This window comes from Macrobrachium rosenbergii, chromosome 10 (assembly GCF_040412425.1).
Source record: "Macrobrachium rosenbergii isolate ZJJX-2024 chromosome 10, ASM4041242v1, whole genome shotgun sequence".
NCBI classification, from domain to species: Eukaryota; Metazoa; Arthropoda; class Malacostraca; order Decapoda; family Palaemonidae; genus Macrobrachium; species Macrobrachium rosenbergii.
In genome coordinates, this window is record NC_089750.1 from 51,708,867 (window position 1) to 51,733,866 (window position 25,000).

The 25,000-nt window shown below is 33.8% G+C and overlaps 1 protein-coding gene across 1 annotated transcript in view; it reads right to left on the reverse strand.

Annotated features, from left to right (window-relative positions):
- The window catches only part of LOC136842629 (uncharacterized), a 1,039,791-nt gene that overhangs the window by 773,164 nt on the left and 241,627 nt on the right, over window positions 1-25,000 (reverse strand). Inside the window, exon 3 of the mRNA XM_067110244.1 lies at window positions 15,164-15,762. Within this exon, the coding sequence (XP_066966345.1) occupies window positions 15,164-15,762 (599 nt within the window). The remainder of the gene's footprint in view (window positions 1-15,163; window positions 15,763-25,000) is intronic.

Here is a 25,000-nt window from a genome sequence, read left to right on the forward strand (position 1 = left end):
TAAAAAAAACAGGTAAAAACAGGCGTGAAGCTAATTACCTTTGAGAAAAACGGAAGTAGGAAATGAATTTTGTTTAATATTTTTTATCTTTCATTATTTTCCCTCATTCGGATAATGCTACTTGAAACAAATATGTTCTGTTAAAATCACGTTAATATAAGTACATTTTAGGGAATTTTAGGGAAATATTTTTGTAGCTATCTTCGAAGATAATTTATGTCTGTTCCCAAGCTAGAATGACATTTGTCTATTTAAAAAAAAAAAAAAACAAACCGTGTCCACGGTGCAGTGGCTCAACGATTTCTAATATTCACAGAAAACGCATAATTTACGTGCCTCCACTCAGCTACTGCAACTGCTAACACTATAACTACGATATTATTTTAGTTGCTGCATACCATTTACAGATGATGCTAATTTGTTTTATAATTCATGAATTTTACTTTTGTTACCTTTTATGAAAAAATAGTTCATTTTGCTGACATGTTTTTCGGTGTCGATGACCTTTGTTACTGTGACACCAGATAATTTAATGTCAAATCTTGAATTTCCCATAAAGAAATTCACTTATCATTTTCTGTCCATTATTAGATAACTCCCGTCCCAGTTACTTACCCTACACTGCAGGCCTTGCACCATGCGGGAAGACAAACATCGCTTATTAGGTGTGAAATATTTTCCTGTATTTCTCTTCCATGAAACCACAGCCAACAAATAACAAATGGGATAAACAATGGTAGCTTCTGCTTTGCTGACGCACTAAGAAAAGCGTTCCGAGATAGGAAATTTTCAGAAGTTAATAAATTCTCAGGTAGCTCTCTGACCCAGGTTTCGAGGACAACCCTAACAGGATTATTGTAGCATTATTGATTTCGTAAACGACAGCTAGGTGCGGATTGTACCACCCTTGATCAACGCGATCAATAATTATTGGAGGTGGTTCCTTTAACTTCACTGATTTCCAGAATTAAATTATTTGACTGTGTTATTATCCTTAATCTCATGAATTAAGTAAAATAATACACATTGCCTCAAGTAATTTATTTAAGATTTACTGTTTATCCGTCCTTAACCGCACAAGCAGAGTAACGTTAGGTGCTTTGACTTAATCCATATATTTTCATCATTCTTCCTCAGTCAGCTCATATAAATGCTGAACAGATTTTACTAATCCTGATTTTCCTACGTATTTTATTTTACCTTTTCATCACCTTTGGTGTAGGTTAACTATTCTTAAGAACACTAATTTAGTTACTTATTAAAATAGCATGCATTATGTACCTTGAAATTCTTAATATCGTAAACACGCAGTTACAATCGCCTTGAGATCATCAGTAAGTTAATGAAAACCTGTGTCACATTACAGTCCTAAAACGTCCTGTCTTTCAAAAAAAACAGATTTATCGCCAAAATCATGGCTGGGTCCAAAGCTTTTTTCATATAGCTTTTTTTTCTTAAATAGTACTACTTAGGAATGTCACGCTGGGATGTCCGAGCTTACCCGACTTAGTGCTATGTATGAATATATCTAACCCTTATTTCGTAGATGTTCCTTTTAATTAGTTGATTATCTCCTGTGTAGGACTGCTATTGAAAGTCAGTGACCTTTTATACTTTATCTTAAGATCATTTTCATCTGGTTTGAACTGAGCAAAGTCATTAGGTTCCCAGAGCCATTAACCACTCTTCAAAAAATAAATGAAACTAAAGTTAAATCACTGTTGTGTAAAGAGTATGTTTACAGGTAAATTACATCGTTTTTTTAACCTGAAATCTTAAGTATATGGATACAGTAATATTCATTGCGTATCCCTCCCGATGTGTATGATACATTAGTGGTTTACCTCAAGCCACCAGGTTTTTATAATGGATATCATTTAAGATTAGTTGCCTTCGCTCAACATTAGATGATTAATATGCATTAGACTAATAGTAATTAATAATCTAATAAGACGCCTCTTTTAATGCTGGCATATTAAATTAATGTGGAAATTTTATGTAAATAGTCAGCCTTAGAAAAATGTTTGCTTATATCACGCCAGATCTCTCTCTCTCTCTCTCTCTCTCTCTCTCTCTCTCTCTCTCTCTCTCTCTCTCTCTCTCTCTTTTGGCCTTTAGCTTTTCTCTCAATATCTTCATATATTTTTTCTTCTCTTTTGCTGTACACTGTGATAAGAGCTGAATAGTGTGTTTTTGACAGCTGTTGGCCAAATCGTGACATTTCAAACAATAATATCGTGTTTTATTTTTATTTCTAGGACGGACTCGTGTTTCATAGTGGAAAGTGTATATACATATTATTTATAAAAATCTCATAATCGCATGCTGATTAAATGCACTATAATGTTAATATAAAATGTATATTAAAATATATATAAAACGAGAGTTTTCGAGAACCTGCTCGATTCTCCTACTCAGTCTGAGAAGGAGAATCAAATAGGTTCTTGAAAACTTTGTATATGTATATATATATATATATATATATATATATATATATATATATATATATATACATATGTATATATATATATATATATATATATATATATATATATATATATATATATATATATATATATATATATATATATATATATATATATATATATATATATATATATATACATACATACATACAGTATATACCTACACTGACATTATTCTGGATTTCTGCTCCATTATTATTATTATTATTATTATTATTATTATTATTATTATTATTATTATTATTATTATTATTATTATTATTATTATTATTCATACTGTATCATATAAATACCTTGGAAGTTGTTTATTTGAACATCAGTCTGTCCCTGAAAGTTATGATAGAACTCAAGAGTTCCTCTCGGAAGCTCCTTGAATCCAACAGTCTTCTTCCTGAACGTCAGAACCACTCTCAAAGGAAAATATCCTATTGAATTTGGAACGTTTGAGATTGGTGATATCTTCATCAAATCCCGCAAAGCTTAATATACATCCTTTTCCATTAAGCCTTCTGTCTGTGAACTTATTTTTATTAATTTCAGCATTTTACTCAGTCCCTTGTGTACCTTCCCTATATTTAAAGGTATATTTAAAGAGATTTTCATGTTTTTTCCTCCTCCTTTTTTCTTTTTCTTATCACTGAAGTCTTCGCATCAGTTTTTTTCTTGTTTATGGATTTGCATTTATCATTTGCATACATTATCATAATTTATAAGGTCTTCATCTATCAAGTTTATTTACTTGAATGAAGACTAAGTATATTAGCCAAGGTCAGTGTCACCAAAACTTTATCATTCCTTATTTTCTTTTCCGATGAAATTCCTCTCCATGCGATTATAACAAAAGCCTCTCTTTCTTCTGTCAATATTGTTTGAGACGTCGCCAAATATTCCATGGGTCATAATTCAATGTACACTGTCTGTTTGGTTTATTGATTGAAAATGTCCTTACTTCACGACTGCCTGGGTTTTCGATCATGTGAAATTAGTATTCGCGTTTTCCACCGATGTCTGACATATTACTCTAGTTTTTTAGGTTGCTCCTTCGTTTGTTTCTTTGACCTTGCTGTCCAGCCTCTCCAATTATTACTTCTTAGTGCAACTGTGGAGTTTTCCATCAGTTCCATCTTTAAAGCCTTTCACTTCATCTCTTTCATTTCCGGGTTCTCTTTATCTTTCTGTCTAATCACGCCAACTCCCTCTTTTCGATGTCTTAAGCGCAGAATGGCCGAAGTGCCCAAGTGTTAGGTTTGACAACCTAAATTCTATACAGTCATAAATATCTTAGAAGGATTAGGTCTCTCTCTCTCTCTCTCTCTCTCTCTCTCTCTCTCTCTCTCTCTCTCTCTCTCTCTCTCTCTCTCTCTCTCTCTCATTTTTCTTACAGGTACTATTTCCGCCAATGTCCCGTTAACTGAAGGAGAGTCCCATTCCTTTTCTGCTGGTTGATTATCAGTCGCTGTTCCATCATATTCCACATCATTTTACTCGCTGTTTTTTTTAAATGATTTACTTAGAATTAGTATGAATAATATATGTATACATATGTATATATATATATATATATTATATATATATATATATATATATATATATATATATATATATATATATATATATATATATATATATATGTTGTAGGCGATCGCCTTTTTGGCATTGACTTCTTTGAGACTGACTTTTTCATATTTTCTCACTTCTACTTTCAGTCTTTCTTCGGGGTGTCGTTTCCATTTATATCACTTGCTACGGGCATTGGGTTGATGCTGAGGTTAAGTGCAAATCCCCGCACTCGACAGGTATATGTACGGCAGAGTCGGCATTATCTTATACCTCTCTTGACTGCATAATGGTTAGCGACGTCGACTGGAAGTCGTTGGAGGGTACTTTCGAGTGTTCGAGTCACTTAGGTACCAATCCATTTATCACTCATGATTCCCTTTCGGTGATATTCCCGAAGTAGCGTGAATTGGATATTAAACGACATTTGTGGGTTAACGTTTGTTTATATATATATATATATATATATATTTATATATATATATATATATATATATATATATATATATATATATATATATATAATATAAATAGATAGATAGATAGATATAGATATATGTGTGTGTATATATATATATATAAAGCATCATTATATTAAAATAACTTTCAACATTCAAATAAAGATTAACAGCAACTCCTTGACATAGTATTACACTAGACCAACATGCCGTCCTAAATAAATTACTTCTCTTCGTGAACTGCACCATTACGTAAAATTATATGTATATTATATATATATATACGTAAATATATATATATATATATATATATATATATATATATATATGTATATATTCATATATACATATATATATCAAAGTCAAAATGAATAAATTATAAATATAAATCCATTTATTTTTGGTAAACATTACTTGTAACTGTATGATTTGGAAATTGCTTCTGTGTTCCGATGATGCTTTTAATCATTATGAGACGGTTAATTTTGCCATATAATAATGTATTCGATATAATGATTGTTCATTTAAAAAATGGACAATCCTTTTAGAGAGCTCCTCGAAAAACCCATTTTTCCTAATAATAAAATGAGATTTTCAGCAAAAAAGGTTTTATTACTGACTATATACATCCGGGTAAAATAAGGGAAGGTAGCAACCCTCGTAGGATAAATATTTGACATAGATAATTGAACAAACTTTTTACACGTATGAGGAATGGGTCAGTAGAATATAGGAACTGTTATGACATTATGAAATATCGTTATGTTTTATGAGAGTTGCTTGATGTTAGTTTTGTATGTGGATATCAAAAACCGATATACTTTATTATTATTATTATTATTATTATTATTATTATTATTATTATTATTATTATTATTATTATTATTATTATTATTATTTATTATTATTATTATTATTATTATTATTATTATTATTATTATTATTATTATTATTATTATTATTATTCACAAGATGAACCCTATTCATACGGGACAAGCCTACAGGGGTCATAGACTTGAAACTCAAGCTTCCAAAGGATGTGGTGTTCATTTGAAAGCAGAAACAGAAGGTATTAGGAAATACAGAAAGAGCAGATCAGTTATTAAAAAAAATAAGTAAATTAACAAGTTAACACATAAATAGATAAAGATATAATTAGATTATTAAGATGCAATACAATAGCTAGACATCCTCCATATTTATTGTTGGTGTTATTTTACAGCCGTGTATATAGGAAAGGTTTAGTAATTCGCAGCATGCGAGTATTATATCTGCTGTATATCAGTTGAAATTCAAACATTGTTATGGACTTCGATGCTACCTGCTCCCTCCGGAAACTGTGCCACTATGCTCCCAGGAACAAGCCCAGGCTCACAATTTTGTATCTCCGTTTGCAAACATGTAAGTTTAAAGATTTTATCGAGGGGGGCCGCAGTTATGTATGTATGTGTATATGTATATGTATATATATATATATATATATATATATATAGATAGATAGATAGATAGATAGATAGATAGATAGATATGTATATATATACATATATCTATATATATTCATATGTATATGTGTGTGTATAATTTTCACCTATATATATATATATATATATATATATATATATATATATATATATATATATATATATATATATATATATATATATATATATATATATATATATACATAAATATGAAAATTATACATAAAGGTGAAAATTATACACAACCACACACACACACACACACACACACACACATATATATATATATATATATATATATATATATATATATATATATATATATATATATTATGTATGTATGTATGTCAGAGAGAGAGAGAGAGAGAGAGAGAGAGAGAGAGAGAGAGACATCGTATATTATAATAGCCGGATATTTCACTCACATAATGAGATAACTTTGTAAAAAAAAATACAAGTTTCTTCATAGCGGTTATTTAAAGTTATCAGCGCCTATACAAGAAAGTTTCGTCCTTTGTATGATATCTCGAAGAATGTTACGAATAAAAAGCAACTGGTTTAAGTCGTCACATTCTTTTAGGTATCGTACACAGGATAAAAAAGCTGTTGCTTTAATAAACAGCTACTTATTCAACCAGCTGCTGTTTATCCTAGGCATGATACCTCGAAGAATGTGACGAACAAAAAGCTGTTGCTTTAATAATTAGGTAAATGGGACAAATCATGACTAATCTTAAAATTACGAAATGCATCTTTTATAATGTAAATGAAATTAGTAAGGGATGAGCTACAATAAGTGAATACATGAAAATACTAAAGTCAAAAGACAAACTTAATAAACAAGGAATAACTATTTATGGCATATGTGGAGATACTGGGGTGACATGGTACAAGAATGAGGAGAAACCACAAACAAACAAAACGTTCGAAAATAAGAACATGAGCAGACAAAGAAAGTAAAGTGGAATAAACCTAAAATTAAAAAGTACACGAAAGTACTCATATGAGGTTATAAATAAAGAACGATCCCAGAGTGTGTTCTGAGTCAACATTCAGGCTGGGGAAATCAGTTGAGGCCAAGGCCTTCTCCCCACCACTTCTGCTCATTCGCACTGTGGCGCTAAGCAAACTTGCTCGAGTTCAAAAAGGTCTGAAAAAAAAAATGGCTATAATGTGAATAGTGGTTTAGGAGAAATGGGCAGCATTAAGATTCATGATTTCCTTTTTTAATAATAATAATAATAATAATAATAATAATAATAATAATAATAATAATAATAATAATAATAATAATAATGAAAGCATTGTGCATTTGTTTTGCAATTTCTCTATACTTTAATATTATCCCTCTTATATATTCAAGTCCTTGCACTTATTACATCTGTTTCTTCTTCGTCATTTATTTATAAACACACTGAATTCCAAAAAAGATCTGAAAATATGATAGGAAGACAAGGAAACAGCATGAACCCAGGTTGTGGAGAGAAAATAACCAGTATCTTAATTAAAAGCAGGAAAGATAGAGAGAATTCGGAAAATACGAATGTCACCAATGGAAATTTATCGAACGTTAATCAAACAAAGTTCCTTTGAAGATTGTGAAAGATTAAAGTGACAACCAGCGGCCATACAATCAAGTAGATTGGGTCAATTTTAATTCCAAGCTCATATGGTAAAGAATTTTCATTATATATAATACTTTTTTAGAAGACTTTTGTAGATGGACGATATACATAATGGTTTAAAGATGCTGTCTTTTCAGAATAGTTTTGGGGTTGAATTATTAACCTTTTCAACATTCCTTTTGGAATGAGAGGTTTACTTGAGGATACTACCCATTTCATGAGACCTTTGAGGATGAAATATTTAACTAAGGATTCAAAGATGCTGTCTTTTCAGAAAACCTTTGGTGATAAAAGATTGACTTGTGTGTTGAAAAAACATTAACTTTTCATAAGACTTTTAGTGGTGAATGATTTACGAGAGCATTCAAGCATATCTTTAAAAGATACGTTTGGTGTTGAATTATTTGCTTGAAGATTCAGCTTTTCAACTTACCTATGGGAATGAATGATTTCGTTGAAAATACTTTCTCTTATAAGACCTTTTTTGATGAACCATTTACTTGTGGAGTCAAAGATATTATAGTTTCATAAGAACTTTGGGGATGAATTACTTATATAAGGATTCAGAGATACTATTTTTTCAAAAGAAGGGATGAAATTATCTATTAGAGACTTGAAGACACCATCTGTTCAATAGATGTTCGATGATGAGTTATTTACTATAGGATACAAAGATACATTTATTTTTTGCAGAAATTATATACTTGAGACTCCAAAGATTCTGTATTTTCTACAGATTATTTGTCACAATCTATTTACTTTAAGATGTTCTGAATTTATTATGTGGGAAAATTTCCTATGGCAAACATTCGAACGGCAAATGTTCGATTTTATTAATGGGTGGTAGCTATAACAGATGGTTTGATATCTGTTTAAAGTACAAAACCTGATATTGACAGGAATATGTACAGCAGAGCCGATATCACCCTGAACTTCTCTTGACAGTCTGGTGGTTAAAGTCACTGTCTGTTGTCGTTTCTGAACCAGACCACGCTTCGAATCTTGCCAAAACTCATGGAATGTAATTCCTCTCAGGTGTAAGTTATTCCCCGGGTATAATGAATTCAATATTAAACAGTTTTGGTGCCTAATATTTGTGAATGCAAAAAGTCATGCGTATGTAAGTGAAACAAAAATTTCATTCTTAGCCAAGTGTTACAAACTTTCCAGTGGAGATGGGTTGAGATCGACTCTAAGTGCAGAACTTGTACTTACTGTAGATATATAACTCGATATCGACTTATACCTCTCTTGATAGCAGGGTGGCCTAAGTCACTGTCATTACCAAACCAGGCAACAGTTCGAATCCTGGTAGGCACAGAAGCTCTTGTTAATTATAATTCCTTTTGGGTGTAAATTATGCATTAAACAATGTTTGTGGCTTAATATTTTTGATATAGAATAGTTATATGTGCATTAGTAACTATATATATATAGATTATTTATATATATATATATATATATTATTTATATATATATATATATATATATATATATATATATATATATATATATATATATATATATATATATATATATATATATATATATATATATATATATACATACATATACATACATACATACACATCCATATCCATATATATATATATATATATATATATATATATATATATATATATATATATATTTATATATATATTATATATATAAATTTTATGAATGGGTGTTATTTTGGTATCTTAAATTCAGAGGTATCACTATTTCTGCACGGTTTCATTAAACTGCATTTTACCACTCTCTCTCCAGTGGTCTTGAATGGACGCATCTTAAATTCAGAGGTTACCTTGTGACCAAAGTGGTCGTGAACGGGGTTATGTATGTAAAAGTAAATTTCCTCAGTGACCGAATGGTGGCTTAGTCTGTCCTGTAACAGTTACTGTGTGTAAAAACCACTCTGCTGTAGGCAGTAACGTCACCAGTGCACAGTGGTGGGGATCTACTGCACGTTCTCCCTGCCCAGAATGTACGGCACTGACGCGCCCGTGAAAGCATGCATTCAAACAAGAGAATAGCATGGACACTACTTAATGGAAGTACTTAGCGGTGCCACCGAGTGGTTCGTATGAACCCGGCTTGATTTTTTCTCTTGTGCCGCCTTTAACTCTGCTGCAAATCACTATTAATGTTGCTTGTTTTTCTACCTTTCTTTATACTTAAGTTTTTGGGTCATAGTTCCTTGTATTACATAAATTTATAGGGTTTCATGTTTGAAATTCGGTGTGCAAAATCATACGTTCCTCCTCTTCCTGTCTTATTTAGGAGCAAATTTGCAGATGATGGTAATATATTTGCGATATGTGTTTTTCAATGGATGTATCGAAGATTAAAAATACTGATATGATATTTATCATTACTACACATGGGTTTATGTTAGATATCGGATACAGATTATCCGGATACGATAATGTTGATAGCGTTAATTTTTCATATGCAGTGCTTTCTATCGATTACACATAGAAAATCATACTCTCTCTCTCTCTCTCTCTCTCTCTCTAGCTGTTTCTGTCAGGTGCTTTATATGGAAAATATACTATGCCCTATATCAACATCTTTAGATCGCTTATAGATATTTTGCAATCAGGGGAAAACGTAATGCGTGGGAATGCCAGTGTACAAACAGGCTTCTGCAAGAATATTTCAGTTGTATTTATAGAACCTCATTTTCCCTCAATCTGTTAGTCATTATATAAGTGCAGAATAGCGACAAAATCCATAGAAGATATTGAGAAAATTTTTTAAAATATCTTTCCCCTGTCTCTTCTTGTTGTCCTTCCAACTCCTAATTATCTCTTGGATTGTTTAATGATGTACGATTGATATAAATGTAAAAATAATAACAGACAAGCCTGAAAGTCTTGTGTTTCATTTAAGATTACACTATTGTGGTCTTTTATTTCACGCTTTCTTCGAAACTACATGTTACGAGCAGCCTGGAGCGAGAGATTCATGGGTAACTTTCCGAGGGTGTTTGACAACGGGAGAATTATTCATCAGGTCGTTCACGGCACTCCATAATGAATCAAGGGAATTACCGCTCCAGGAATGTAGCTATAAATAGCACTATTACAATTGTTCTTAATGACATTTCTCTCTCTCTCTCTCTCTCTCTCTCTCTCTCTCTCTCTCTCTCTCTCTCTCAGTCACACACACACACATACATTATCTTGAAGCAATGACTGCCTTGCATTGATCTCTCCAGCGTGGAATAAGAAATTCAGAACACGTGTGTCACCCGAAGAGTAGCCCTAAAATAGTATTATGCCAATGGGACGGACAAGAGGCACTTTTACGAGGATAAAAGCGTAATCCTGAACTCTACACTAAATGAGATGTATGCCCAAAAAAACCGAAAGGACCATTTTAATCTCCTCTTAATGGGAGGGCTTGATTAAGTTTAATCCTCTCTTATTCCTAAATTTTAAGCTCTTCTCCTTCATTGTATTCCAACCTCCCTCCCATTCCCACTTTCCTTAACGCGCCCCCACCCCTTCCCCCTCCATTATTATGGTGCCCTCTATTCCAAGTATGCAGTTGGTGAGTATAAGAATTTTCACATTGGAAATTTTAATTTGAAATCATATTTCATCTGCTAATCACTTTCAGCATTTCTTCTCTGTCAGTTATTATGTGCCAGTTATAGTAACTTGATCGACTTTGTTCGAAGCGTTTTATGTTAAGCAGTTCCAAGGAAATCTAAAATAATGGAGAGATCTTGGCAGTCTCCTGCTGAGGCTATTTGAGATCACCAGACTTCATCAGATCTTTTGTAGAAAACACCGGAATAAATAAAAAAAAAAAAGTTAATATGTGACAAACGCAGTGTCCAAAAGAATGATACCAATGGGAAGATGAGAATGAAAAAAGATTATCATTCTTACTGTTGTTGTTCCTGTTACCGTTGTCACTTAAAACGAAAAAATAGGAAGCAGGTACAAATACCTTTATTCGTGCTTCACCTCCTTTAGTTTTTGCTAATGAATGTGCGATTTAATTACTCCACTCACACCATCGTCAAAAACAAAGCAAATTCCTGCCGGAAAATCGTCGTCTTTTCAGTTGATTTATATATTCATTTTTTAAATTAAGTAGTGCAAATGACGGGGCTTATTTTCTGGTTCACGCAATCTCCACTCCTCTCTCTCTCTCTCTCTCTCTCTCTCTCTCTCTCTCTCTCTCTCTCTCTCTCTCTCAATCCAACTTTTTCTAGCTACTAATCTGGACGTCTTTAGATGTATAGAATCTTGATCGGAAGGTCCAAGGGAGTGAATTAATACATTTGGATGCATTTCTTTGTAAGTTTGTGTTAAAATTTATGCATACACCGATTTATAATTTTTCTTGAAGGCGTGGATAGTCTGCAAAGTGCAACAGTCTGAATCTCTCAGGGGTTTTCTCATTCTGTCCCATTGCATTTAATACCTGGATAATGTGTACAATAAGCTTCAGTGGTTTGTAGGTTGCTTAATATCATGTCAAGAGTTCTCGTTGTTTTTTATACTGAAAGTCAAACATTGCAGTCTGGAGACTCCTACCTACTTCCAGTAAAAGTTGTGCAGTCATTGATTTTTCAGTATCTTGTGAACAGCTTATCCCCTAAAATATATGCGTGATATTTTAAGCATTATATACAAATTCAATATTTCATAGTGTTGCTTTTATTACTAGATTTCCTCATTGCGAAATGTTCAGGGACGTCACAGAACTGCAGCATATACCGAATTCTCCTGCCATGTAGATAATTAACCCCCTGTCTAGCATTTTAACTCTAAATTCTTTTTATTATTTTCAAATCGAAGCGATTAAATGTCAAAACCTTCAGAAATCAAAACCTCTTCATACAGAACTTGCGATAGCGACACAGAAGAGCATTTATTTGTAGACCCACGTGACAGTTTGTGCCCTCGTTGAAATGTTCTCTTGTCCAGGTTAGGTATGGATTTTCAAAAAGACGATCACGGATTTACATAAATTCTTCAGTATCTATGAGTAGCATAGATCCTTTATTTAAGTCTTTTAACCCGAAGCTTTGCGGCTGCTTTGTGTACACTAGTAAATAGAAGAAGCTGTGCTGATTGCTGAATATTATCCCTATTAATCGATGACAGTTGGAAAAGTGAGTGAAAATCTATCCTATCTGTAAACTCATAATAATGAGTTTACAGATAGGATACATATTCACTCACTTTTCCAACTGTCATTGATTGTGACTGCGTGTCTTTCTCCTCTGGAAAAATAAAAAATCACCTCTAAAAAAATTCGTTTACCATTTCTGTTATCATGTGTCACTTACCATTCATGCAACGTCAAAACGTCGTGTGTGGATGCTACCGTTTAGTTAAGTGCGCATGTACTTTAGCCACCCATGCCATTTTGAATGTTTTTGAGTGTTTTGGCGTAAACAATTACTATATCTTCTCTTACGACGCTACCATGTGAATGGCATCGGTATTAAAGGCCCTCGGTGTATCGACAAACGTGTCCTTCCTATTTACACTGATTTCTTTCAATCCGGGTGAACATCCCAACATCCTAATCACATGTGAGCATAACTCTCACCAACATCTCCCCATTTATGAAAAAAATTTCTCTTTGATACTGATGCCGAATACATTAATATAATGTGCAGCCCTTCATTCTAAGCGTATTTTCGTTTGTTCCCTTACAAGCTCCATTCATGCATGGAGCACCGTCATTTTAATTATACTTTTTTTGCCTCTGACCATTTGAGTTATTCGACTGTGTGAAGCTTAAAACATTTCGTTGCAAATGGAACCGGGTTAATGGAGAGAGCTGGCATTCAGTTTCACTTTTAACACAAAATCCAATCCATCTCATTTGCATGAACTTTATTTTTTTTGTATTTATAAGAAATATTTCATTAAAAAACATTTTGAACGATATTAGAGCCATTGATGTCGACCGAAGTCAGTAAGCTGATTGTGGGACACGAACTCTGCTTTTCATTTTAAGCCTTTCGGTGTCCACTCTTCCGTTGGGACATTGGAGATGCGTGAGGAAAAATGCTGACTGCTGAATGCTGGCTAGCTATCGAATTTTGTTTCAGCCATTTTCACATTAGTGGCTGTTATTACATCGGTAACTTTCATGACTCCTCTCTCTCTCTCTCTCTCTCTCTCTCTCTCTCTCTCTCTCTCTCTCTCTCTCTCTCTCTCTCTCTCTCTCTCAGCTATCACGTCCAGAGAATATACATATACTAACATACATGCATAATATATATATATATATATATATATATATATATATATATATATATATATATATGTATATATATACATATATATATATATATTATAGTATGTATATATATATATATATATATATATATATATATATATATATATATATATATATATATATATATATATATATAAATTTCTGACTCACTTCGGGATCGAACCCAGGTCTCTCAGGTGGAAATGTTGTCTATTGGGTCATTGCTGAGTCGGGAAGTTGGGGAAAACTCGCTGGTATGCAAGCAGTTAGCTTGCCCAGGTAATTCCTTGGGTGCAGTTGCTCTCAGGTTCCAACTTCTTTTAGACTTGTATGGCCCAGTGGATAACGCCCTTGCTTTCCACCTGAGAGACCTGGAATTCTGATCCTGAAGTGAGTCAGAAATTTATTTCTGTTCACGTGTGATTGTGTGTTGATGATTTCTATATATATATATATATATATATATATATATATATATATATATATATATATATATTTATATATATATATATATATATATATATATATATATATATATCATAGTATATATATATATGTATATATCGATATACTGGTCATAATGAAGTATTAATTTGCAGACGTCTTCACACTTTCTTGCATAGACTTGTCACTTAGAGCTTCTAACCCTGCGTGCGATAAATGAAGAAACTTTCACTTTCGGTGGTATTATTGACATCAGCATCTCTCTCTCTCTCTCTCTCTCTCTCTCTCTCTCTCTCTCTCTCTCTCTCTCTCTCTCTCCTTGATTTAAGTAATGAACATAACTCGCTGCAGAGAAGAATTATTTAAGTCTCTGCTTCCTTCTTTTGGCAATGAAATCCATTTTATGGTTGAAAAGAATGGCTGTGTATCTCTCCGAGTATCTTCCCATCCAGGAAACTCCTAAAAGGAACACCTATTCATACCAAGGGCTTTATGTCTGCCCAGTTGCGAGCTGCGTTCCGGTCTTGGTTCTTGTGCCTTTTCCACTAATGTGCTCTCAAGGCTGAAGAAGGTAATTTTATCTCTAGAGCTGAAATATTGACATCATCTCTCTCATGCTTTTTCACTGCTTTTATGAGATGGTAATTATTTATACAGAACTGTTGCACTCCCGTCTCTCTCTCTCTCTCTCTCTCTCTCTCTCTCTCTCTCTCTCTCTCTCTCTGTCTCTTATAACCTTCTCTAGTGCTTAAAAATAAATTGAAAAATTTCAAACCATTTCAAAGAGTGTTTTAGTCATTAGAAAGGCCTCACTTACCTGCTTAACTGCTGACAGTGACTGAATGAAGACCTACCTGTTTAATTCATACTGATTGTTGGACAGATTTCTGTAAGGCACTTCACACTGAACAGTCGACGACGACGCCGCCAGGTATGATGCCGACGCGACCGTAGCTTCTTTGAAAAACTCAGATATCACAGATAGCGATGACTTAACAAAGTCTATAAACAACCTCCTCTTCGCGACCCGCTGGAAATCCGGCCGGATGCTGATGAGCCCCGGCCGGAGGGACGCCGAGACATCCTTCGGCAGCGCGATGTCCAACAGGACCCAGACGTATTCCCCGCTGAACATGCCGAGATCTTCGCTGTGCGAGAAGAGCACGCTGACGAAGTTGGTGGTGCCCGAGACGAAGACCATCCTCTGCACCGTGTGTAGGATCTTGGAGAGCCGGTTCTGGAAATGCTGCTTCGGTGTGCCGATGGAGAACGAAAGCCGCAGCGGCTGGTGGGTAGAGTCGCGAGAAGCTATGTGCGCCAACTGGAGGGCCTGCGGGGAGTCGTCGTGGATCAGGACCGGTTGTTGCCACTTCAGCACCTCGATGAAGGACGTCGCTGCTTTCCAAAGGTCCGAGAGACGGGGGTTCGTCATCACAAGGTTGGGCAGCAAAGCCTGGCGGATGAAAGAGAAAATGCGTCGAAAATAAGGGTAGGTGACATCACTTTTGCCAACGACCACAAAATAACACATGTATTAACTAATATAATTAATATTCAAGTCTTTCATTATACAGCAGTGCTTTCTCTAATATTTATAAGGTATTTCACAATCATTAAATTTAGGTTAAAACATTTATCATCTATTTGCTACATCTTTCGTTATATTTTTGTTGAAAAGTAGGTTATTAACGAAAATTGAATATAGACACATGTGCACGTCGAGAAACAAACAGGAGGAAAGACATGAAATCGACTGCAAACTCGACACAAAATAAAACCTAGATATCTCTGTCTGGTGGGAAAAGTCAAGAATTCCGTTCCCTTAACGCAGCAGTCACGAATTATAAAAAGAAGTAAGCTTTTAGCAACATGCAGTTACAGAACGTACATTAATGAATTTGAAGGAAGGCCCAGGAAAATTTGTTTTCCCGCATTGGAGATAAACGCACGGCAATGTGAAAAGATACACAGAAATAAAACCGCCTTCCTCCGTACCGGAAATGCACCTTCTCTTCAAGAAATGGCTCCAGAAAGGAACTCGCTGAAGTTAGTGACAGCAAAAAGCATGCAGTAATTTCATGGAAAAATAGAAGGGTAAACTGTGGCAAGGAAGTATATTTTGGTAAGAGATAATGCAAGTCTTAACATTGGCTGGCTAACCGGATGGCAACATTGCTTGCTGCCAGGAAAAAGCTGTGTGGAAAATCTGATATTGCGGAAATATTCTAAAGTGAATTCATTGTATCTTTTTATCTTTTTATATTATTTATGTTTGCTAAAATAGTCATCTGGGAGTTTTGCAAATTATTTTCTCTGTGGAAGAATGTTTATGAAAATGTTTACTTGTAATCTTGTCAATGTTTATCGAATGAATGTAATGTAGGAGACTGCAAGCGGTCTGACAGCATATATGGCCGCAATAAACAATGCTGTTTCTTCATAATGCTTATCAACGAGGCTTTGCCCTCCGGAAGCTTGTTTACCTTTCCTTGATTTGCCAAAAAGACAGAAAACGACCCAAGCTAAATTATTCTTGCATTATGTCCTCACTGACTTTGATAATTGAGAAAGGAATAACTTTCCCGTTTGGCAATTTGCTAGATTGTCTTTGTATTAGGTTCTTGCTGAAGTCAAGCACAGAAAGACAGATAAATATTCAAATATAATGTTTTAAAAAGAATATAAATTTAAGTGACTAGACCTCTTTATTTAGTGAGCAAATTCTTTCAGGAATGTCCAAGATTTCTGTCTCTGAGGAGAAAATTCGTCTTTAAATAAGTAGTAGAAAATATACACAGTGATTTATTTTGACAATATGAACTTTGTCGTCCTTGGCAGAAAATGCCTGTCTAAACAGTCCATTTTATAACATAAAACTTCTTTAGAATTTTAGAAACACTGCCTTACAACACCGTCCGTCCAGTCACTTAAGATAGTATATCATTTTGTTTTTTTATGATTTCTATAAAATTATTCACTTTCATTTCAAATCTATATGTGTACTTATAACAACAAGTTCACGATTGTTTCTATCTGATAATCAGAAGATAACTGCAAATTTACTTGTTCCAAAATTCTATAGCAGTTTTTATGATCTTTTTTAAAAATATTTTATTTTTAGTAGTGTTGGAATTATTATTATTATTATTATTATTATTATTATTATTATTATTATTATTATTATTATTATTATTATTATTATTACTAAATAGTACATGTTAACCTGAATGAGTCTTCATTTTCATCAATATGCCGAGTCTCTCAAGACGTTGGCGATCATGGAAGTCTTCCAGTCTTTCCAGTTCCTTGTTATCTGCACCAGCTCTGCGGAGGTTTCCTCTCCTCCTTTCACTCTGCTTATTCCGTTCCTATATTATCCCCTCTTGTCTCGCTCTCACCCTCCTTCCCTTGATTTTTCTTGCCAGACATAAACTCGAAAACCTCCCTTCTTAGGACATCCTCCAAAAATTGAAGCTTAAAGTTGTCTTCTCGTTGCTTGCAACATTTGCCTCTCTGTGTTCATTGTTCCTCAGTGAATACGTATGCTTAATTATTATTATTAGTAAGCATCATTATGTTCAATTGATTATTTTAAATTAATTCGGTAAGTCCTTGTGTTATGTTTTCTTATGGTAAGGCAAAAATATATTATAAAAAATGATTGAGTACTTGTACTGCAATAACAAAAAGATACACATCTATGGTAGTAAAGTGACAGAATTTTGATGTTTGGACTCACCCATAATCTACAATGAGCAATTTCCACCAATAAAAACTTTCGAGAGTTACCTCTCGTGAAGAGAATTCAATTTTGGCAAAGGTTACTTATGGCATCCAGTATACAGTGCGATCCAGAGAACGAGTGTTGGGAACAAAAATTGACGAAATAGGAAGAGTTTCCTCATGATTGCAATATAATAAGTTTTTACAATTTTGTTATTCGTCCTGTCGAATTTGGTTAGGTTAGGTTAGGTCTTGTGGAATTTGAACCCCTCCATCCAACACAAGCGAGTGCAAACCACAAAAACATGCTTCCCCATTCTCTCTCTCTCTCTCTCTCTCTCTCTCTCTGTTTGTGTGTGTGTGAATCTCATGGCAAACAAAGTACGTTTGAAAAACATCATCCCTTCAGACTAACAAATTACAAACCATTTGTAAAGGGTCGAAATACAAGATCCTTTTATGTGAATGACGATGGGGATTCGCCTGTCATCACGTCCACAACGCTGGTGATAGACCGCTGGATGCATAGACTTATAAGGGAGATTGCTCTCTCTCTCTCTCTCTCTCTCTCTCTCTCTCTCTCTCTCTCTCTCTCTCTCTCTCTCTCTCTCTCGCTGGTTTTTCAGATTATTTAATGTTTTTTTTTTATAATACAGGTAGGTGCACGTCTGTATTGAGACTTATTTAGTAAATTTATTCCTGTATTGAAACTTATTTAGTAAATTTATTCCTGTATTGAAACTTATTTAGTAAATTTATTCCTGTATTGAAACTTATTTAGTAAATTTATTCCTGTATTGAAACTTATTTAGTAAATTTATTCCTGTATTGAAACTTATTTAGTAAATTTATTTTTAATGTTATTACAGACACCCATTGACCTGTGTTTTACAGCCTCATTGAAGAGCGGTATGGTTGTCCTGTTTTTGATAGTGGCCTACTTATGGAGAATAAATTATTGGCTTCTTTTCCATTGTCATACAGCTTGACTGAAGAATTTTATGATCATCCTACTTTTGAGAGTGGCATGCTTCTGGAGAATAAATTACTGGCTTTTTTTTTCATTATCTGACCAGGTTTCAATAATTATCAGCTTCCTTTTATGACAATGCTCGGTTTTGGTTATACATATACATACATCGATGCAGGAAACTATTACTCGCTCATCACTTAACAAGTTTGGTATCTGTGAACTGGGAAAGTGTAAGATTATTTGGTTATTTTTACCATAAGCTAGATTCGCTAAAGTAGTATGTGACGGTTCAGTTTTTGCGGTATATATAATCATAGTCGATTTTTCTTTTGTTAAAGTGAACCATTTGATAAAAAAAAGATGTTAAATGTATATCGACTTAGGCAGGAAATTTATCTCATTAACATTTTTGTAGTTTCTGACTATAAAGATTACAGATCAATACGTACGTGTGATTAGTAATCAGTCTTACAGATTCTTTTATTTTATGATGAGGCTTTTTTGTGCATTAACATCATTATTATTTTTACTTTTTCTGTCAAGTTTTTATAAATAAGACGTTAGTTCGAACTTTGTAAATTATATTCGTGTAATTTGTGCAATATACACTAAAAACATTTTGTCCGTAGACGTGAAGTGTTGTCTCACTTATGACAAGCAAACGTTTAATTGAGAGGACCAAACGTTCTTGACTCAGCATTTATCTTCCTCTCCTTTTTCTTCGTCTGTTTTTTACCGTTATTGGATCACGTAAGTTCACTTGTTTTTCCGCTCAGACCTTGTGTTGTAGCAAACAGTTACACAACGTGACTATTGCGATATGAAGTACAAGGACCTCCTTTGTTTCTGTTTTGTTCTTTTTCCTGTGGAGCCTGCTTCGTTTTTCTAAAGGATGTGAATTTGTTACAAACTGTCACGTTCTTTGACTTCTTTAGCATATTTTAATTAATTCCTATTTGTGGTTGGGAAAAGCAAAGTATTTCTTGGGCGTTTATAATAGCATTTACTAAGTTTTCTAGATGCTTCTTACTTCGATTCGATGGATTTTATGGTCTTTGATTCTCCATTTTCCTCTCCATTTAAGGGGAAAACTTTCAGGTCAACTCTATGAGCGTTTATAATAATAGTAATATATAGCTCTTCGTACTAAACCAGACGGTTTTTTCCTCTCAATTTAACGTCAGTTGTGATAAATACCATCGGGGCTGCCAAGTTGGATAACGGCGAGTCCAGTAGAGGCGTCATCAGGTAAAAGGGTTCGATGGAATGGGCTCCACTGAAAATTTAGAAAACTGAGATGTCCAGAAGGTAATTTCCTTCTACATAAGGTGACAGCTGCTACTCGTGATAGGATTTTATGAGTAAAATTTAAAAACAAAAGAAATCCAAAAACATTAATTTATACTCATTATTTCTCATCTTTTTTTTTTTTTGTACGATTTCATTATTTTATCTTGTCGTAAATATTGGCGATAGAATATAACATTCACAAGCATTCTATTGATAATCATCAGTATCATAAGTGCAAGAAGTAGTAGTAGCAATAATTTCTTCCCATTTATTTTTCACTGTTGAATTTAGCACAAATGTTGATGGATGAAAGGCATCCGGCTTGGTTCAAAGGTATGGCTAAGGTTTTTAACACCGCAAGCCTTGCAGTTGTCAACCACAGCTATCGGACGTGGGGTATCTGCAAGGCAGCCCTTGTCTGTTTAGTCGCCTTTTAAGACACGCAGGACTACAGTGGCAGTATTCTTACACCCTTACCACAGGATCTCGCTGTGTGAGAGGCTAGAAAGTGAAGAAGTTAGGAAAAGTGCAGAAGGCGTAAACATTACTGATATGGTGAGAGTCGAGATTGAGATGATTTAGGCATGCGGTAGGGATGAGTGAGAAAGAAGGGCTTGGATGAAACCGGCAGTGGTTGAAGGTCGAGGGGAGGCAAAGGCGTGAGAAGCTGAGGAAGGATTTAGAGAAAGTTTGAGCAGAGGAAGATGCTTTTGACGGAAATAGAGAGGATGCTTCAACGGCAGCCGATCCCTTAGCTTTGGAATGATAGATAGGATGTAGAAGACAGATGTTTTATGTGGACAACTGCTCCTCTTTTCAATATTACATCCATCAACTTGCTGTTGTATGTACTCTCTGCTAATTCCCTAACATTCAGAAGTGTACTTACTAATATTATTCTTTGGAAAGTATGAGTTTTCAGCAGTTACGGTTCTTCCAAACTCAATACCACAAGATCTCCACATTTATGTTACCTTTGTTCTTAAATTAGTGTAATTACTCTTTCATATTTCCTTAATTTAGTCAGGCACAAAGTCAGAATTTCCCAAAAATACTCTCTATAACTTAAATTCTATTTCCTGTCTGCTTCATTTGCACTCATTATCACAACACTTCTCCCATACAATACTCCTTCACCCGTCCCTCGTGGTCTTTTTGATACTTAGAGAGCTATCCAATCTAAGCTCACACACGCACACGCATACTTACACACAGAGTACATACACACACACACACACACACACACACACACACATATATATATATATATATATATATATATATATATATATATATATATATATATATATACAATTTATATATATATATATATATGTGTGTGTGTGTGTATATGTGTGTGTGTGTGTAAAAACAGGTATAATGAAGAGGAGAAATTCTCCCGAAAATGAAAAACATGGGTAGCAACGGAGAAAATATAAAGTAATGGAAAATACTTAAGCAGTGAATCAGTTAGGTACCCAGTAGTTAGCCGACGGTAGTTTGATTTAGTTGAGTTTAGTTTAGATGAGAAGCTTTTAGGGGTATCGATGCCAATTGGATTTTCCTTCAAACTAGGTATACTGCAAGATTTTGGGCCGGTAATCGAAAGTATGAATGCAAAGTTGTATACTATTACGGTTTGCTTGCAATACCAGAAGAAAACTAGAAGCCATCATAATTCAGCATTCCATTATTTGTGATATAAGCAAATAAGCTGCAGTGTCAGATATACGACAAAATTTCCAATCTTGGTCTGGTTCGTTATTGATGGTATAAAAATGTTTTCATGTATAGTTTGTTTAAGTTTTCCATTCTCGATTTAGCAGCACAAAACTGGTATTCACGTTGCTCTATTTTTTCCAGTATTAACGACAAAGCTTTATCAAAAACAGTGGAACCCATTATTTTGTGCTACGTGTAATCCATGCATAATATTTTCTCCGTGTATATAAATTCTCGGCTGCAAACACCGTTATATCATTGAGGTTTTTTAACTGTAGAACTACTAAAATAGCATTATCATTTTACCGATTCAGATCAGAAATGAATTTAAAGAGATTTCATATTTCACTATTTATTCGAATTCTGAGAAATGTCATTGATATTTTACTTAATTTTTTTATAGTGAGATGGAATGTGCCATTGTTTTAGTGTGCAAATTTAGAGAAGAGCTTATAAGAATAAACATAATTTTTTACAAAATTCAGCGAGGTATCATCTTGATCTCTGCCGTATGTAGGGAAATTTTAACCCTGTTTTTTTCTTACAACCTTGGTATAGTAAGTTAAACAAGTAAAAAAATTGCGCCGAATGGTATAGTAAGTTAAACAAGTAAAATATTGCGCCGAAGTTTCTTCGGCGCAGTCGAGTTTTCTGCACAGCAGCTATAGCGTATAATCAAGGCCACCGAAAATAGATCTATCTTTCGGTGGTATTGGTATAATGCTGTATGAGCCGCGGCCCATGAAACTTTAATCACCGGGCGGTGGTGGCCTCCCCTATATCGTTGCCCGAAGCACGATTATTGCTAACTTTAAGCTTAGCTAAAAACTACTGAGGCTAGAGGGCTGCAATTTGGTATGTCTTTTGATTGGAGGGTGGATGATCAACATACCAATTTGCAGCCCTCTAGCCTCAGTAGTTTTTAAGATCTGAGGGCGGACAGAAAAAGTGCGGACAGAAAAAAGTGCGGATGGACATACAAAGCCGCCACAATAGTTTTCTTTTACCCAAAACTAAAACAGACAATATTGTGTAGAATCAGTAGGCTACTATAATTTTTGCCAGTAATTCAATTACAGAAATAAAAATCTTGTTTCCCTATAACTGTGAAATGAAGAAAACTTGGACTAAATTTTGTATAAACTGTAAGTTAGCAGTATTTTTGTCCTTAATCTGTCAGGTAAATAGAAATCCTGTTTCCGTAACTACTGTGAGATGAGAAGGCTAAAACGGACAAAATTTTGTAAAAAATGTGACTTAGCATCATTGTTGTCGTTCACACAATTAGGATAGCAGAACTGCTGTTTTCTGTCAGTTGTGAAGTACAAAGGTGAAACCTGACAAGCTCTTGTAAAAGCCGTAGGTAAGTATTATTTTTAAACCTACTTATATATATATAAATATAATATATATATATATATATATATATATATATATATATATATATATATATATATATATATATATATATATATATATATATATATATATATATATATATATATATATATATATATATATATAATTTTTGTATATTTATATATTTATTGGAATATATATATAATTTTTGTCTTTCACATATTTATTGGAATATGAATCATGTTTTCTTACAACTGTGAGATAGAAAACCCATGATTTTCGTGACGCACTCTAAGGAAGGATGGAATTTTGGTTTAATTCCTCTTCTTAGGTATTTAATTCACGAACAAGCAAATGGACGAGGAGAAAATGATACATAAATTTTTCTCTAACATAAGAAGGTGAAAGTAAGTGCGTTATTTAACTGTTGCTGTTTCCTTTTTCCTTTTCCCAAATCGGGCAAGCAGAAAGAAGAGAAATTTTTTCATTCATCTCTTTTCGATAGAAATACGTTGCAAATGAAGGACCTGATTTTTTCCTTCCTTTTTTTATTGTTGAAATAGACATTGCAAAACAAAAAAAAAAAATTTTTCCAAGAAATGGAATAAACGCCATTCGGTCCCTTGGTTCATTCGCGGCGAGAGAAGACAGAAAACCAATACTGTAGGTGTCTTTCATCTCCAGCCTCGTTGCACTAAGACATGACTAACACTGTAATAACAAATCTTTTACGAGATCTTATTGAAAGATAATTATCAACATGATGATAATATATATATATATATATATATATATATATATATATATATATATATATATATATATATATATATATATACACACACACACACATATACATATATATATATATATATATATATATATATATATATATATATATATATATATATATATATATATATATATATATATATATATAGCAATAACCACACAGTCACGTGTGGAACAGAAATATATTTCTGACTCACATCAGGATATATACCCAGGTCTTTCAGCCACGTGAAAGGCAAGGCGCTGCCCACTAGGCCATACAAGTCATCTTTCAGTTGGAACCTGAGGGAAGGGCTCTGCCCACTAGGCCATACAAGTCATAAAAGAAGTTGGAATCATGGGTGCAGTTTCACCTCAGGTTCCAACTTCTTTTTATGACTATATGTTTTCCCCAAATGACTCAGCGCCCTGCCTTTCAATTGAAAGACCTGGGTTCCATCTTGATGTGAGTCAGAGATGTATTTCTGTTCCACACGTGATTGTGTGTGATTATTCCTATCTTATTCACTCAGAAGGAATAATTCGAATGAAATGCTGTCAATTGGGTCATTGCTGAGTCAGGAAGTTGGGGAAAACACGCTGGTATGCAAGCAGTTAGCTTGCCCAGGTAATTCCTTGGGTGCAGTTGCCCTCAGTTTCCAACTTCTCTTATGACTTGTGTGGCCTAGTGGGCAGCGCCCTTGCCTTTCGGTTGAAAGACCTGGGTTCTATCCTGGTGTCAGTCAGAAATTTATATATATATATATATATATATATATATATATATATATATATATATATATATATATATATATAGAAACCTCGATAGCTCAGTCGGTTACAACAGCAGCTT